Source organism: Ambystoma mexicanum, chromosome 2q (assembly GCF_040938575.1).
Source record: "Ambystoma mexicanum isolate Mex_15411 chromosome 2q, UKY_AmexF1_1, whole genome shotgun sequence".
Taxonomy (NCBI): Eukaryota; Metazoa; Chordata; class Amphibia; order Caudata; family Ambystomatidae; genus Ambystoma; species Ambystoma mexicanum.
The window spans coordinates 1,279,651,297-1,279,667,991 of record NC_090924.1 but is presented as its reverse complement, the minus strand read 5'-3'; the positions used below and the strand labels follow the sequence as shown (position 1 = coordinate 1,279,667,991).

The following is a 16,695-nucleotide window of genomic DNA, read 5'->3' as shown; positions in this document are numbered from 1 at the left end:
GTCTGGCGTTGAGATTCGGGGGTACTCTCTCTCTCTCTTTGGAGTGTGCACGTCGGGACTCTGAGGCAGACGCCGAGCGGGTCGCCGGAGCCGACTTCTGGTGTGCGGCCTGGGGTTGGAGGACGGATTCGTCTTCTGACGAACGAACCTCCGTGACTTGGGGAAGCGAGGCACTTTTGGCAACTGTGGACGGTTGCCTTGTGTCATGCAGCGATCTCGACCTGGAATGCCCAGAGGACACCGATTCTGTGGACCGCTCTTGACGTGCCTCCTTTTTCCGGGAACTCGACACGCGTGTCGAGTCCCGGTTGGGATTAATGTGCTTAGGTGTTATAGTGATTGTAGCGCCCGTGTCGCCGGGTGTGGTCCCCATAACTGCTCTGCCGGACAATCCTCTGGGGTCGGGGACTAGCGCTTGGGTGTCTTTCGACGCTCCTGTGCCCTCGTCGTCTGAAAAGGCGGCGGCGCTGCTGTCACTGAAGGCACCCACCGCTTCCATGGCCTCGAGCTGCCTGGCGTGGTGGGCCCAACGTTTAGTGGAGCGGTCCTTGAGCGTTTTTGCTTTAAAAAGCTTACACGCTTTGCAGTTTGCCTCGGGGTGGTCCCTCGGCAAGCAAAGATTATAGGTGGCGTGTTTGTCAACCCAAGGGTACTTGCGGTCGCACTTGGTGCAAAATTTAAATGCAGTACTCTCCATATGTCACCTTAAGGCAGCGGGCTAGTGTATGTAGGAAATAATAAGCGTAGAGTATGTTTCCACCCCCCACTCTCCCTACTTGCAGGGCCGAGGCCAGAGGCCTTCCAAGGCCCGGGCCGACTTCCGAGGCCCAAATCCGTCATGCAGCTCTCGACGGTTGTTGTTCTTCGGACCGGCATCGAACTTCGATGTCTCGACGTGGGGGTGAAAGAACGGGGAATTAATATCGTTTTATTGCAAAATGGCTGAAAGCCAGGGATCTCCGCGGAGTGCTTCCGACAAGTATGGCGGAAAAAAACAATCTGAGGGTCCTACACACGTGAGGGATCATGGGTACAGTGGACATCACACTAGGGATAGTATTACTGGCACGCCCTGTGTCGACGCCCATTTTCGAGTTTCGAAAAACAAACTAATACTCTGCAGCTTCTACTAGATGTCGGCCTAAGCACAGCATGTGATCTAAGCAGATTCCACAAGCCTCAGAAATGTATATACTGTATAACTCAAGCTCTTGCCCTCACTATTAGTAAGATCTCAACATTATGCATATTGTCAGTTTTCTACTATGCTTGCTGTTTATTTGTATACAGTTTTGTGAAATATGGTGCATTTTATGTTTCTGAAGCATGAAGGACCAAGAGGCCAAAGTGTGCAAATTAAATACACGATAGCATGGTTTTAGTATTTGAAATCAAAATCCTCAGAGTGTAAAGCTTCTACATTCATTAATATGGAGACAAGGGTCAAACGCACAGTTTAATCACTTACCTTTTTGTTATATGGTTCCAGGCTTTTAATGACTCGTGAAATACCAAAGTCGTAATTCCCTTTGGCACAGTAAAGCGTTCTAGAGAATTGGAAAGAAAAGTGAACATTTCATGCGGTATTACATTATAAAAGTACCAAGATCACAATAAACCTGCAATCAGACATGAAAATAGGAAAACCGTGTGTTTAATGCCTCAGGCATAAGTCACCTCCCCGTCTAGTAAGTCTCCAGACAAACATCTTCCATAGCACCATAGGCTTTCTTGAATTATTCCTAGTCCTCAGCATCGGAAGCCCCAGTCGCTTTGCCTTTGGCAGTCTCTCTTGTAGCATATACACATTGTTTTAAGCTTTAACTTACTTGCCAGTCAACAATGGGACCAGTAGCTAAGTTCCATTCCTTGTGGCCCTTTTAACTTCTTCAGCACAGATGTGTGCAACTTTAAGGGTAGCAATCCCAGGAAGAAGGGAAGAGTATGTTATGCTATGGAACTATAGTTATAGGCTAAGCAATTCACTTTTCTCTAGCATTAGCTCTGCGTTATTTGTACCTGCTTTTTTACAAGCAAACCAATCACCGACTGTGCCAACGTCAACTAGTAGGTGTAAGAAACCAGAGGGGGTCTGTCATCCAGGTGGCTAGGATATGGCCATCGCTTTTGGATGCAGTTCCTGGTGGTGGACCAGTGCGGGAGGATCACCTGCGTGAGGGGTCTTCGAGGAGTGGGAGTGGAACACCGGATGGTGAGATGCGGTGTCCCCGTCTCTGTAGCACCTTTGCCCCATCCTACCCGGTAGGAGTTTTGGGAGATCTACCCCTCCACCCCCGGACCTCCCTTTTACAACACAAACACTTTCTCACCGACAGCCCATTCTAAGGGAAAACAGTCTAACACCTGAGCCATCTACCTGACATGTCCCAATACTATGGTCAGGCGATGTCAGGCTATTAACGACAATCACTCACACCCGACTTCCATTACAATTCCCCACACGGAGTGTGCTCAGACCACTACTGCAAAACACACAAGGAAACAGCAGTCCCAAGATGGCAATTTAACGAGAGAAGAAAGACAGCAAAACAGAAGAGGATCGTAAGGAGGGAAGTTCCCTTGACTACTATGGTCAGGCGATGTCAGGCTATTATCAACAATCACTCACACCCGACTTCCATTACAATTCCCCACACTGAGTGTGCTCAGACCACTACTGCAAAACACACAAAGAAACAGCAGTCCCAAGATGGCAATTTAACGAGAGAAGAAAGACAGCAAAACAGAAGAGGATCGTAAGGAGGGAAGTTCCCTTGACCTTTTCGACAAGGAACCGTTACTTTCATGAAACCTCAAGAATGGAAAGCGCAAGAACAGAAAACCAGCTGAAGAATCCTGCATTGTGTGTCTGAGGTACCCGGGACCCTCCTGCGTCAATAATGAAGGCGGGGAGAATTGCCAGCTGCCGTGGCACTGTCCTTGGCTCCAAGAACAAAGCAGCATCAGTAAAAGCAACATAGCCGGTGAGTTGGGGAGATTGATACAAGACCAGTTTGTGTTGAATTCAAGGTTGCAAGGAGCAACATTGTATAGCGAGCGCTGGAGCGAACATTGTTAAAACACATATGATAAGAGACACAAGTGAAGTGAACCGCTGATGAGTGATTAAACTTTAAAGTAAACTACAATACCTTTGACAGAGTGGTCCGGCACCGCGTGGGTGCTCAATCGAAGGTCTCTGTAAGGTATCCAGCTGAGGAGTGACGAAAGTAGATACATTTTATCTGAGCCCGGTGGAGAGAGATCATTTGAAAGTGAACAAATAAATGTAAATCGAAGTTGTCATAAGACGGTTCAAGAAAAATCCCACGCTCAGTCGAAAGTCTTCGATTTCGATGAAATAGAGAAAATGTGGAAAAGTACATGAATTTGGTCCGAGCCCGGCAGAGGGAGTTCAATTGAAGGTTTTTGTGTTGATTTGGGTCTGAGCCTGGCAGAGGGGGACCCGGGGTGAACAGTAAATCACCCGAGAAGTTGTATCATTGAAAATCTTGAGAAGAAAGGAACTTTAACGTCTGTTTGTCGCATCAGGCTCTCTGAAGTAAGAGACTTTGAATGACAAAGAGACTTTGGCAAAGATGGCCATGATACTAAGATTCTGAACTGCATCCTCTTACTAGAGAAGCCATAGAGTGTGTTAAGCCCGAGTGTGCCGCCTTGTCCCGTGCTGAAAATGTGGGGAAGGGAAGCCAACGGCTTGACTATCCGGACATATCATTTCTTCAACACTTTTCTTTTGCATAACATTGTTTCCCACACTATTTGTGTTTAGAAGTAAGGATTGGCAATAGGTTTATTAGTGTAGGCCCTTTTATTTTGACAAGAGACCGCTAGGACTGTGTTATTATTTGATGGACGTAGTTTGCTCCCATCTTTAGATTTAGGATTAGATAGGCGTTTTTAAAACCTTGAAGGTTAATAAATACCCTTGAACTGTGATCAATTGTGTCTGTCTTACTGTTTGATACCATGCCTTCCTTAAATAGGGCAGAAGGCAAGAGATTGTGCCCTCATCTTAAAAGGTGTGTCTATGCTACTTGCCAAACTTATCTGCCTACAAACAATGACGTTTGTAGTTGACACTGTTCATATTTCCTGCAAACGTTGCCTCACCCACAATGAAGAAATGTGGATCATCCTGCAAATATGAGGTTGCAATTGTTTCAGTAACTAATGAGAAATTTGAGGGATTGGAAGTAAACCAAACAGAAATTGACTGGACCACCAATACTGTGTGTTCTTTCAATTCATCATGGCATTGCTGATTTCTAGTTATCTCAATTGTAAACTGTCAAGCGCCGTGCACAGCGCTGCCGATTGTACACACGCTAGTGCATTGTCCCGCGGCAATCTTGTGTCTCCCTCCAGTTTCTGGAGCATCATCCCGCACCGGCAGCAGGCTCCTGTGCAGTCCGGACCCACAGCAGATAGCGTATCTGCTCGCACTTCCGTAGCGAGCCATGACGCAGGCGCAGACATTGCCATAGCAACCAGCAACAACAGACCATAAAAGGAAGACGTCTACATCCCTCAGTGCGTCTCAACTCCACCTGTTGCTGTGCTTTGCTCTGTTGCCTGATTCATTCTCCAGTTTTCCTGTCCCCATTACCCTTTCTGGGGACATCTTCTGTGCCTTTCCTGGTAATTTCCGATTTTGTCTATTGTCTGGCCTATTTTTCTTCCTCTCAGTGCTTCTTGCCTTTTGTCCTGATCTCGCCTTCTGGGTATTCCTACCTTTTTGGAATCTCTCTTGCGCCTCCTGCTTGGCTTCCAGGAGACCGTGTTCACCATCTTCTGTACCTCCCGGTTCAGTGTCCACACTGTCTTAATGCTGCGTGATTCCGGTAGGTGAGCCCACGACTTGAGGAGCCAGTCCCCAACCTTCCCTGAGGTTACATCCACAGGGTGGAATGGTCTGTACTCCTTCAGCTGCCCAGTGACTTACCACTCTGGAACCAAGTAAAAGGAAGACAGCTCACGGAACACCACGGACGGCACATCCCAGAGACCAGGTACTTGACAGATTGAGACGCCTACCAACTGGTCCGGACATGGAAGTCCTACAAGCACTCTGGGATGCAATGCAGGCATTGCGCCAGGAGCTCACGAGTCTCAGACAGGAAAATACCACATTACGTGCAGCTGTGGCCCATGATGCCTCTGTGACCGCTTCCTAACAGGCGATAGCCCATACCACCTCCATGAAGTTCGATGGAGACCCTAGAAAATTATCTGAGTTCTGCAATCATTGCAAGATTCAGTTCTTGATTCGATCAGCCCATTGTTCACATAATAAAGCGAAGATGGCTAAGTCATCTCACGGGTAGTGCCTTGGTATGGACGACTCTGTTTGTTTCAACCAACAGACCAATTATGACCAACTTCAAAGATTTCGAAACAGCCTTTCAGGAGATGTTTTGGTCTCCCAATATGGTTCCCAAGGCAGAAAACCAGTTAGTGGATTTGTGTCATGATCAGGGTCCAACAGCAACTTCCCAGTGTCAGGCGACACCTGGGGTCTCCTATCACAGAGAGACTTTCCTCCAGAGAGCGCAGTTTTCAGAATGTAAATACTACTGTCAGGCCAGTGGCTCAGATGAAAAGGCTGGGCAGCAGGAGAGCTATAGGGAGAAAAGCATATACATGCATCAGACTCCGTCGGGTGCACAACAGCCCCTACCCCCGTGTGCAATCTAGATGGTGAAGTGCAAGCCTGGAACCTCCTTGCAGTGAGCCAGCTGAAGAGGACTTTGCAGAAGAGGAAATCCCAGTGCTGGGAGACTTGGAAGGTGGTGGAAAGCAACAGTCAGATGACCCTGACACGGGCGGAACAAGGTTGCAACTAATTCACCCCCATGTGGTGGTGTTGGCAGTCCCGCAATGTCCACAATCCAAAAAGGAGAATCCAAGAAGATAGAATCCGAGGAGTGATACGTAGAGTTGGGTCCAGAATGTTCAAGGTAAGTGTTCCAGGTGAGTAGCAGGAGTCCGGGCAGTTGTTGGACTAAGAGGGATTTAGCCGTACTGTTCGTGGAGAAATAAGCACCACAGTTCAAAACGTGATGATGCCAAAAGGGTTCTGTCAGCAGAGAAGAGCCGACGGCAGAAACCGTCACAGTGTGTGGGACGGTAAAGCGGCGGGTAAGGATTGCAGGAGAGAGAAAACAGAGTCTGCAACACGCCGAGGCAGATGGGAGCGCTGGGTCAGGGAAAACAGGAACCGAATGCCAGACGTAGAAGAGTTGGAAGAAGAGGCGATGTAGGATGTACAGAGTTCCGTGGTCGAGGGACCGGGCGATCAGTCCGAGGGGTGCAAACGTCTGGAAGCAGACAAGGAACAAGACAAAGCAAATCCAAGGGAGAATTCCAAAAGGGACAACAATACCAAAAGTTCAGGAGCAAGATTCGAGGAGCACAGGACACAAGGACCAAAGCAACCATGCTGGGCAAAGGCAACTGTTAAGGAGCGTCGCCCGGCAGGTCTGCCGTTGCTATATTCTGTTGCTTACAGTCCTTCCCAGCTGCGTGATGACACGTCGGCGCAGCCGTAAAACGAGCGAAGGGGAGCTGGGAGATGTAGTCCTTCGCCGCCGGAGCACCCCTTGTGCCAAGTGCCAAGGTAGCAGCCAGCGGTCCCTGACAGGGTGTACCACGCAAGTGGAGGGTTCCTGACGGTATCCCCAGCAAACGACCCCCACCCCTGCGGTGGAAAGTCTGCAACAACCCAGGGGCATGAATGTGACCAGCAGGTTCCCAGGACCTGTCCTCAGGGCCATAGTCCTTCCAAACAACAAGATAATAGCGGGTCCTGTTCCGCAATTGTGTGTCCAGGATGGCCTGCACCTCATATTCCACCCCGCCCTGTACAGTGATTGGGGTCGGCTTGGCTGAGAGCCGGGAACCTGGAACGGAAGGGCACAGCAGGGAGGCATGGAAGACAGGATGAACTTGCCATCGCGGGGGTATGGACAAACGAAAGCCACAGGATTCATTTGAGCGGTGATGGCATACGGGACGACATATCGTGGATGCAGCTTTTTCTTTCCTGGAATGTAGAGATGTTTCGTGGACAACCAGACCCGATCCCCCAGGACGGGGTTGGAGCACAGTGTTTATCGGCCTGTCACTTGGTGCTTTCCTGAGCAGCCTGCAGGTGTCGCAAAACAGTCTTACAGATAGAAACAAGAGAACAAGCCATGTCACAAGCAGCAGGAACCTTGTGAGTTGCAGACAGTGGAATAGGCAGAGTTCGGGGATGCTGTCCGTATAGGGCATGGACCGGAGAACAACCAACTGCTGAATGATGAGAATTGTTATAGGCGAATTCTGCCGCCCCTAAAATCGACAGCCAGTCACATTGGTATTGGTAGCACAGGCATCAAAGAAACTGTTCCAGGGAGGCATTGGCACGCTCCGTTTGGCCATCTGTCTCTGGATAGTAAGTGAAAGAGAAACGAGCGTCAATGCTCAGAGTTGTCATCAGCGCAAGCCAGAAGCATGAAGTAAATTGCGATCCACGGTCAGTAATGAGGACTATGGGCAACCCAAAGAGTCGAACAATGTTTTAAAAAAACAGACTCGCCAACTCAAGTGCCATAGGTATACCTCAACACGGAATAAAACTTGCCATTTTCGAAAATGATTCAACTACAATCCAGATAGTGGTCATTCCCTGTACCGGTGGCATTTCTACAACAAAATCCATCGAAATTGTGGATCAGGTTTCAGCGGAATGGACATTTTTCGTAGCAGACCCAGGGGCTTACCGGTACAGTTCTTGCACTACGTACAGACAGCACACTTCATAACAATCAATGACATCATCCTTCATGTGCAGCCACCAGCACCACTGATTCAGTAGGTCGTAGGTCTTACGTTGACCTGGATGGCCTGCAAGCCGGGCATCATGTGACCATTCAAGGGCGAGGAGTTGGGTTCGGGCATCCGGTATGCAACCCCTGGACGTAGGGTAGTCCCTTGGTTATCTGTGCCTTCAGGTGCAATATTTCGGTAGGATGGTCGTTTACCCAGCGACGGATCCCGCCTAATACCGAGGAAGAAACAGTACTAACACAAAGGACGGTACCCTTGGGCAGGAGTGGAACAACAACGGGAACCGTATCGTGGTCTTCGCCCAACCGTGATAAAGCGTTGGCATTGACATGCAGTGGTCCCGGCCGGTAGGCTACCAACAAAATCAAAACATCGCAAAAAGCAGGTGCCAACTCACTTGACGTGCGTTGGTACACTTAGCATGTGTCGGGGCTTGCAGATTGCAGTGATCAGAATAGACTGTGGTTGGGTGTTCAGCGCCCAACAGATGGTGCCTCCACTCCTTGAATGCGACTTTTATGGCTAGGAGCTCCCGCTCCATAATGTCGTAGTTCCTTTCTGCTGCAGTCAGCGTTCTGGAATCTAAGGCCACAGGGTGTAAATGCTGCGTAGTGGGACATCGTTGCGATAGTATAGCCCCCACTGCAATGGCCGAAGCATCCGCCTCAATAATGTATGGCAGGGAAGGATTCGGGTGCTGTAACACTAGGGCCGAGGTGAACGCCTTTTGGAGGGTCTAAAGGCTGTTTGTGCTTCGGTACTCCAAATGAATGGGACTGCAGGACTAGTGAGGTGGGTAAGAGGGGCTACGATGGCTGAAAAGGAGGCTATAAAGCGCCTATACAAATTCACAAAGCCAAGGAAGGATTGCAAGGCCTTTACTGACACAGGCACCGGCCAATCCAGAACCGCTTGTACCTTAGAATCACTCATGTGAACGCCCTGGGAAGATAGGATGAAGCCAAGGAACTCAACGGAGGTGGCATGTGAAAAGACTTTTTTTGAGTTTTGTTTAGAGGGCATGTTCCAGAAACTGTTCCAGGACCACACGGACATGTTGGACGTGTTTCTCCATGGAATCGGAGAAGATGAGAATATCGTCAAGATAAACAAAGACGAAACAATCCAGTACATCATGAAACACATTGTTGATAAAATGCTGTCATTGAACAACCCAAAGGGCATGATGAGGTATTCATATAGACCGTACTTGGTTTTAAAGGCGGTCTTCCACTCGTCTCCCTGGCGCATTCGTACCAGGTTGTACGCTCCCCGTAGGCTCAGTTTGGCGAAGACCTTGGAGACGGATAGACGGTCAAGCAATTCGAGATCAAGGGTAACGGGTATTGGTTCTTCATAGTCAAAGAGTTCAAAGCTCTGTAGTCCACACAGAGTCGTAATTCACCGTCCTTCTTCGCTACAAAAAAGATGGGTGAAGCCGGGGGGGGAATGTGAAGACTGTATATGACCCAAACGGAGGGACTTCTCAACATATTCCTTGAGTATCCCCTCTTCCTGGTGGGTGAGGGAGTAGAGACGACCGTGAGGAACCGTGGCTCCAGGTATCCGGTCAATGGGGCAGTCATATTCTCGATGGGGCGGTAGTTGTTCTGATAAAACCTCATCGAACACCGCTGCCATGTCCTGGTATTCAACATGTAAGCCGGTGGTGCAGTCATTTTGGGTGGCGCTAACAGAAGATACAGTAGACAACAAGGCCACACAGGAGGAGAGAACAGAATCACTGTCTGCCTTCAGACACCGGTCCTGACAGTATGGAGAGGATAAGGACACAGTCTGGTTCACCCAATTAATCATCAGATTGTGCTGTTGGAGCCATGGCAAGCCCAGAATGACCCCAAACTTGGGGGCCGTACTGAGGTCAAATGTGAGGGTTTCTGAATGCACCTCATGTGTACTCAAAAGGACAGGTCCAGTTTGCTCTAGCACCAATCCAGATATCAGGCAGGACCCATCAACCGCCCGTACTGTGTCAGGGTTTTGTTTTTTACATATAGGCAGTCCTGTCTTCCTGGCCAAAGTGCCATCGATGAAATTGCCGGTGGCTCTGGAATCGATCATCACCGGAAGCGAAAACACCCCAGAACTTGGGACCGAAAAAGACATGGGTATGTAGATATAAGAAATGGAAGGCATTTCGCCAGAGCCATCAAAATATGGACTCGTCCAAGTGACCGTATCGAAGGACGAGTCTTGGTGTTTCCGGGGCGTTTTGTGGGACGTTTTGGGCAAACGCATATGAAATGGCCGGTTTGCCCACAGTAAAGGCGTAGGTTGTTACTTATACGCTTCTCCCTCTCTTCCTTGTTCAAGGGACCTCGGATAGCCCTGATTTGCATAGGCTCGGATTCCCCAGCGGGGGCTACGGGACTGGCCTCGGTTTTACTGGGACGCAACTCAGGGACACGACATTCGCCTTTCCTTTGTGTAAGGCGTGCGTCGACTTGCCGTACCAGATCCGGGAGAGCCGTAAAACCAGAAGGGATGAAGGGGACCATTGCAAGGGCATCCTTCAGATCCTCTGACAGACCCTTGTAAAACACAGCAGCTTTCTTTTGTTCCGGCCATGATGTTTTGGCTGCCAATTGGTTAAAGAGTGCTAGATATACCAAAAGGATTTGCTTCCCTTGGGTCAAGGCTAGGAGCTCCAGATCTGAAGCCTGAGCCTTATACCTGGCGTCAAAGACCAGGCTCATAGCAGAGACCAGGGTATTGAAATCTTAAAAAGCCGGGTCATTGGTTTCTAGGCGCGGGTTAGCCCAAGCAGCCGCAGTACCACCTAAGTGGGATAGTACAAATGTGGCCTTGGTAGTGGAATTTGGGAACGCTGAAGGGTGACAAAGGAAGTGCAATTCGCACTGGTTCAGGAATGTCCAGAACGTCTTTGGGTCCCACAGGAAGCGTTCCGGTGGAGCCAACAGGAAGGGCCCTGGTAGGACTATTGGAGGGAGACAAGGGTTTGAGGCGGCATGGGGACTGACGGTAGGGGCCGCTGCCACCCCATCATCGAATACCTCATCTGTTAGGTGCACAACAGCCCCTACCCCCCGTGAAATCTAGATGGTGAGGTGCAAGCCTGGAACCTCCTTGCAGTGAGCCAGCTGAAGAGGACTTTGCAGAAGAGGAAATCCCCGTGCTGGAAGACTTGGAAGGTGGTGGAAAGCAACAGTCAGATGACGCTGACCCGGGCGCAACTGAGCAGAGAAGAGCCGACGGCAGAAATCGTCACAGTGTGTGGGATGGTAAAGCAGCGGCTAGCCGAGGCGGCCGGGATTGCAGGAGAGAGAAAACAGAGTCTCCAACACGTTGAGGCAGATGGGAGCGCCGGGGCATGGAAAACAGGAACTGAATGCCAGACGTAGAACAGTTGGAAGAAGAGGCGAGATAGGATGCACAGAGGTCCGTGGTCGAGGGACCAGCGATCAGTCCGAGGGGTGCAAACGCCAGGAAACAGACAAGTAACAAGACCAAGCAAATCCGAGGGAGTATTCCAAAAGGGTCAACAATACCAAAAGTTCAGGAGCAAGGACCGACGAGCACAGGACACAAGGACCAAAGCAACCTTGCCAGGAGAATGCAACGGTTATGGAGCGTCACCCAGCAGGTGTGCCATTGCTATATGCTCTTGCTAACAGCCCTTCCCAGCTGCGTTATGACGTGTCGGCACGTCCGTGAAACGGGCGAAGGGGGACCTAGGGGATGTAGTCCTTCGCTGCCAGAGCGGCCCTTGTGCCAAGCGCCAAGGTAGCAACCACCGGTCCCTGACATGGCAACGTCCAGGTAGGGCGTACCGCATAGGTGGAGGGTTCCTGACAGTTTGAAGCAGGGTTCACAGGATCTGATCATGTACATCAGTCATTACCGCCAGTTGGCGGCAGACACACAGTGGCCTGAAGGAACTAAAGCAACCCTCTTTCACTATGGATTCCATGAGGAGTACAAAGATGAGTTAGTGCACATCCCTGAACCACCGGACCTCCATTCTGCGATCGAATTGGTTATTCGTATCGATCATCGTTTAACCGAAAGGCGAGGAGAAAGAAGATGACTCCCGCCTTCTCTATCAGTACCAAGACCGTTCCTCCTAGCACAACGGTCCCCAGTGAGGTACAACAGGTAGAACCAATGCAGTTGGGATCCAGAGGTGGCCCACTGTTCGAGGAACAAAAGTCAATGTTGCAGCAATAGATTATGCCTCTATTGCAGTGGTTCTGGTAATTTCTTGTGAACATGTACTTTGCGTCCTCCACGACCGACGGAAAACGAACAGGCTTGTTGTCTGAAGGGAAGAAACCAACAAGCCTGCTGGATCAGTTTCTTCTACCCACCTCTAATTAGAAACCCATGCCTGCTACTGATCTTTTGGTCTTCGACATGCTATTAAAGTAGACAACCTCATCAGCGTCCATCAGAACACTGGCCTTGCTTGATTGTGGTGCCTCAGGCAACTATATCAACTGTACCTTTGCAACAAGATATGGCATACCCCTGGAAAAGAATGATGTGCTTGTCAAAGTGGAATTGATTGATGGAACCTTGTTGGTCTCTGTGATCTCATCATATACCACATTTGTTTACTCGCCCGGAGTATAGACCAACATCATGAACATTTAGCTTTTGATGTAATACAAACTCCTTCCTGCTGGTTCTGGGCCTTCCCTGGCTTACCTTTCATAGCCCACACATAAAACGTGCAACCCAGACACTGACCTTTTGCTCTCCTGTATGGACCTCACAGTGCTGTTCACAGACATCAGCCATTTCCATCCGTAATGCCCATGAAGAACCATCAAGAATGTGTCTGTGTGCCATAAAATGTTACCCCTCAAATACCCAAACATTCATAATCGAATCTGATGCAGCAGACAGTGCCATAGGAGCAGTACTATTACAGACCGATCCGTTGACATCCACTAAACACTATTGCATTTTATTAGCGTAAACTATGCCACAGTGAAGTCAACTACGCTGTTATTGAAAAAGAACTACTCGCCATCAAAGGGGCATTTGAGCAGTGGCAGCATCCCATGACATCTAGTGATCATCCGAACCGATCATCGCAATCTGCTGAATCTATAGACTTTACAATGCCGGAACAGCCGCCAAGCCCACTGGGCTTATTATTTTGCCCAATTTGATTTTCTTCTAACTCATGTTCCAGGAACTTGTAACATACAGGCTGATGCATTGCCCTCTGATTTCATACATAACATCTACCTGGCTGCTCTGCTTCCTGATAGACACTTTATGGGGGCTGTACAGTCCTACCTGGAATGTGTTCTTGCCAATCAGTCGTATCCCTTAAACCCTTACTTATTGCAAAGAAAGGAAATCCGGCAACAGGATGTATTAATTTTCTATTCCAAACTATTGCATTTACCTACCAAGGAGCTATGGTTAGCAGTCCTCAACGGATTACATGATTCTTGCCTCACTGGCCACCAATGCATGAAGACCACTCATGAATTAGTAGCCTGCACTTTTTTGTGGCCTGGTTTGCCCAAACAAGTGGCTGCATACGTCAGCTCATGTCCCGTATACGCTGAGGTCAAGACCTCTAGATGGAAAATCGTAGGCCTACTTCAACCTCTTGAGATACCTCCGCACACCATCGCTACTTATTTCATTGTGGACCTCCATGTTACCAATGTGAATACCTGCATCATGTTTCTAGTGGACTGCTTTTCGAAGCTAGCACATTTTATCCCCTTTGAATCGGTGACGACTGCTGCAGTGATGGCGGAAACATTTCTTCATAACATCTAACATTTGCATGGACCACTTGAAAAGAAAATCTCTGATCGTGGTTCTCAGTTCATTTCACGTTTTTGGACAAACTGTGCAAACATCTCCAGATACAAGGGGTACTCAGCTCTGTTTACCATCCCCAGTCCAACGGGCAGACTGAACGGACCAACCAATCATTGGAACAATACCTACGCTGTTATGCCAACGCTACACAAGACAATTGATACTACCAACTTGATATTGTCGAAATCGTCTATAACAACTCATGGCATTCATCTATCAAGAATACTCTCTTCTTTGTCACATATGGACTTCATCCCAATGCACTCCTGATACAAGCTGTTCCAGGAAGTACCGTCCCCTCTACCGATTTATTGATACGCGCTATTCAAACCATTCATACCCAAACTACCAGTATCCTTGGTGACACTAAGAGATGGCAAAAACTGCATGCGGACAAGCACAGAACCCCTGAACTCGCCTACCAAGTCAGTGATCGCATTTGGCTCTCCTCTCAGAATCTGCCCTAGCACAACCTACCTAGGAAATTAGCGCCCCAGTACCTAGGCCCTTTTTCGATCAGCAAGCTGCTCTCTGCAGGGGTTTAACATTTGCGCCTACCTGCTACTTGGCAAGTAAATCTGGTTTTTCATGTCTCTCTGTTGAAGCCTTTTGGCAGAATTCCTTCTAACCCGGCCCCTTTTTTGGTGCAGGGGCATCCTGAATATGAGGTGAATGCCATCTGTGATTCCCACTATCGGAGGGGCTGTTTGTATTATCCGATTGATTGGAAAGGATATGCGGCCTCTGATCGGACCTGGGAACCAGCAACCCAAGTTCATGCTCCACGTCTGGTGTGTGGCTTCCATGCGCAGTACCCCTGGAAACCCAGTCCTTCAATTACCCCTGGAGGGGGGCAGTGTGTAATGCACCATGCACAGCGCTGCCACTTCTCATCTGGTGGCGGCCGGCAGTTGTACACACGCTGGCGCATTGTCCCGTGCAGCAGTTGTGTCTCCCTCCGGTTTCTGGTGCACTGTCCCGCACCGGCAGCCGGCTCCTGTGCGGTCCAGACCGACAGCAGCTAGCGTATGTGCTCGCAATTCCATAGCGAGCCATGACGCAGGCACAGACATTCCCATAGCAACCAGCCACAACAGACCATAAAAGGAAGACGCCTATATCCCTCAGTGCGTCTCAATGCTCCCTGTTGCTGTGCTTTGCTCGGCTCTGTTGCCTGATTCATTCTCCAGTTTTCCTGTCCCCAGTTACCCTTTCAGGGGACATCTTCGGTGCCTTTTCCTGGCCATTTCTGACCTTGTCCATTGTCTGGCCTATTTCTCTTCCTCTCAGCTCTTCTTGCCTTTTGTCCTGATCCCACCTTCTGGGTATTATTCCTACCTTTTTCGAATCTTTCTTGCACCCCACTCGGCTCCCGGGGGATTGTGACCACCATCTTTTGTACCTCCCGGTTCAGTGTCCGCAATGTCTTCACGCTGCATAATTCCGGGACGTGAGCCCGCGGCTTGAGGCGCCCATCCCCAACCTTCCCTGAGGTTACATCCACAGGGTGGAAGGGGGTGAACTCCAGCTGCCCAGCGATGTACCACTCTCAAAGCAAGTCAAAGGAGGATAGCTCACGGAACACCACGGACGGCACATCCCAGAGACCAGGTACTTCACACAAACAGGTTTACAGCAGGGGTTTCTAACTATTAACTCTGCTGTGGTCTAATTTACACTAGTGGGAACTTTTGAGAAACCTGCTAAAAACGAATGTTACGATGCCTGTGATGTCTTGGTTTGAAAACCCACATCTGTAGTTGAAGGACTTCCAAGGAAAAGAGGAGGAAGTTTGTTCCTTATTACTTACAGATGTAGAACATGGCGTTTGTGTTGTACATTTTAATGCTGACTGACTTTCCTGGTCTTGGAGGAATAGTACAAAACCACAAATAGATTCTAACACTGTGCAACATATTGTGGAGCAAACATACGGTTGGGGACCCCAGAGAGGATAGGTTTCACGCTAATATACAGGTTCTGTGATTTGTTTTGAAAATGGAGAGCTCATACTTGAGGTGCCTCTGGATACACCCCCACTTCTTAGCAATGCACAGATCACATACACTCTAGCTTGTCAGGTGAGAAGATGAGGGGAGTGGAGACTCTGTGGGAACAATCATGACAGTGCCCTCAGACCCACGGGTTGGAGGGAGTTCATACTGCAGCTGGTATTAAAAATTAGAGTTGGTGTTCAGAGCAAATGATTTTGCTTTTCCCAGACTCGTACAGGTGATTTCTGGCTACGTGAAGGGATATGACTGACAATAGGAGTGCCAATACCACAGCGTATATTCGAAAGAAGGTACCCAAATGAGACAACCCTATTGAATGTACCCCCGAAGGGAAAATAATCTGAGGGAGGAACTCCCTGAAGGAATATGAAAAAGAGCAAAGAAAGAAGGCTGTGACGTCATAAAAGTATGAACGACGTCTCTGGATATTGGCTGAAGAGGATGTATGGATCTTACAGAAACTAATTACTAAGTAAAGAATCAAGTGTACTTTTTAATATTACATGTGCACAAAGTACTGAAGAGAATCAACCGTTCAATAATTGTGCAGACACTGAAATCCAAGGTAGACAAAGTCATCATAGAAGCTGGATATATGTAGTGTATAGAATACAGGTTGGAGCCGCCATTGTACAGGAGCTGGACATCAGTATCATGAATTTTAGTAAGCCAGGACCCATGAAGAAGAAAGGGAGAATTGTGTTGCAGCAAGAATAAGCTGAAATCGTGGAGCTGCATGGCGGGTTTGTCTGGCCTGGAGTCAAGACTGAAGCAGCCAAGGTTGGCTATCTATTCTGGAAAGGCGTAAACGTGCGAAGGATGAATCATCCCTTGTTACGGTGCAGAGAAAGAACACCAAGAGTGCCAAGTTTTATTCATTTAGAGCATTTAAAACCTGCAAAATGGACCAAACCGTGGTCTCCCGTCACATGAGCCAAGGATGAAAATAGAGTCGAACTTGGAGTCCCAGAACACAATAGTGAATGCCCGCACT

The 16,695-nt window shown here is 48.8% G+C and overlaps 1 protein-coding gene across 4 annotated transcripts in view; it reads right to left on the bottom strand.

Annotated features, from left to right (window-relative positions):
* Positions 1-16,695, bottom strand: part of LOC138570097 (intraflagellar transport protein 70A) — a 694,742-nt gene that overhangs the window by 49,072 nt on the left and 628,975 nt on the right. For all 4 annotated transcript variants that reach the window (XM_069648698.1, XM_069648696.1, XM_069648699.1 and 1 more), the window contains one exon: positions 1,469-1,547. In XM_069648698.1, coding sequence (XP_069504799.1) covers positions 1,469-1,547 — 79 coding nt within the window. The remainder of the gene's footprint in view (positions 1-1,468; positions 1,548-16,695) is intronic.